Source organism: Vitis riparia, chromosome 15, assembly GCF_004353265.1.
Source record: "Vitis riparia cultivar Riparia Gloire de Montpellier isolate 1030 chromosome 15, EGFV_Vit.rip_1.0, whole genome shotgun sequence".
NCBI classification, from domain to species: domain Eukaryota; kingdom Viridiplantae; phylum Streptophyta; class Magnoliopsida; order Vitales; family Vitaceae; genus Vitis; species Vitis riparia.
Window position 1 is genome coordinate 8821906 of NC_048445.1, and position 1652 is coordinate 8823557.

General features: G+C 38.2%; 1 protein-coding gene across 1 annotated transcript; it reads left to right on the forward strand.

Annotated features, from left to right (window-relative positions):
• Positions 1 to 205: 205 nt before the first annotated feature.
• LOC117932822 (ethylene-responsive transcription factor 2-like) lies at positions 206 to 945 on the forward strand. Its single transcript, XM_034854156.1, has one exon. It carries the CDS (start codon positions 249 to 251, stop codon positions 870 to 872), a length of 624 nt encoding a protein of 207 aa, XP_034710047.1. The 5' UTR covers positions 206 to 248; the 3' UTR covers positions 873 to 945.
• The last annotated feature ends 707 nt before the right edge of the window (positions 946 to 1652 follow it).

Consider the following 1652-nt stretch of genomic DNA (forward strand, 5'->3'; position numbering starts at 1 on the left):
GCTAAATTTATTCACACGTGCATTGGATATTGTGATGATTTGAGAGGAGTGAAGGTACGTAGAACTCACAAGAAAATTTTTAGAATAAAAAATGCAGAAAAGCGAAGAATACAAGAACCAGTAGATTCTCTCTCTCTCTGAGACTCTCCTATATATAAACTATGAAAGCCCTCCTCCCATCCCATCAACTTTCACTCCCATTCAAATTATCCAAGCTCTCCTGTAATTAATTTGTTAGGAAGAAGAAAATGCACGGCTACACCACTTTCGACTCTGATTTCGCTCTTCTTGAATCCGTTCGCCGTTATCTTCTCGAGGATTCCGACCTTCCTCACCCATTCTCTGCCAATGCTCCGGCGTATTCCGCCACTACTCCCACCTTCACTGAAAACTGGGAGAATCCGCCGGTATTGGACGCTGCTGCCGCCAGTGGAGTCGTAGGGAAGGCGAAGGCAGAGCCCCAGGAGACCTCGGCGCCGGAGGAGTGGAGGAGGTACAGAGGAGTGCGGCGTAGGCCGTGGGGGAAGTACGCGGCGGAGATAAGGGATCCGGCGAAGAAAGGCTCCAGAATGTGGCTGGGGACGTACGAGACGGCGGAGGACGCCGCGCTGGCTTACGACCGAGCCGCCTTCAGGATACGCGGCTCTCGCGCGCTCCTCAATTTTCCTCTGCGGGTTGGGTCTGGTGAGCCAGAGCCTGTGAGAATCACTCCCAGGCGCCGCTCTCCGCAGCCGTCATTGTCGGCAGCGGCGGCGGCAGCAGCAGCCCTCAAGCGTAGAAAGTGCGACGTGGATTGGACGGCTGAAGTGGATGCGTCTACAGAAAATGTAGTAGATGTGTTCCAACTGCATCAACTATGGGTGAACTCATAGTCTGAAGAAGATGATCAATCAACTAACCGACTCATACTTTCAAATATTTATTTATTTATTTTAACTCGTGATGGGTAAAATTTAAAATAAAATAAAATAAAATAAAATAAATGTAATGTGAGTTAATTCCACTTTCTTTCTTTTTACCATTTTATCAAATACACTTTTATTTCTATTTCTATTTCCATTTCCATTTGAAATTTTATCAAATATTCTTTTATTTTGAGAGAGACGGGATATATGTAATTTATTCCTAATGAATAATAAGATCTTGATTACTTTCTGAAATGTCCATTAGTTGTCTCACTAGCCAAATTTATCATCTCAAGTTATGAATGAAATTACAAATACAAAAACCATTTTAACATTTATTTCACAAAGAAAATTATGAATAATTTCAAAAGATAACTTTTTTGTTTTTTAGAAGAATTATATCCTTACTTTTTTGTTATCCGAAGAAATATGTTTTCTTCCCTTTATGGTTTTCAAGGTGAGAGAAACCAAAATATTTCTATTTGATTTTTTAGTGAGAGAATTTTCACTTAGAGAGATAATTAAAAAAAAACTTTTATTTATTTATTTATTTTTTAATAATGGTAATTTTGAGTAGTTTTAAAACTCTCATAAACTATTTGCCAATTTTCTCATTTATTCTAAATAAAAAAATTTAATATTTCTAATGGAATAATTAACTTTTAATTAAACCTGTATTGTTTTAATTCTAAGAATGGAAAAATGACGTTGAAAACTAAAAGCAAAAACTAATAAAGAGAAAAGTAA

Bases quoted from the DNA above. Each gene is read 5' to 3' on its own strand.
- LOC117932822 (XM_034854156.1), top strand. From the start codon at position 249: ATGCACGGCTACACCACTTTCGACTCTGATTTCGCTCTTCTTGAATCC.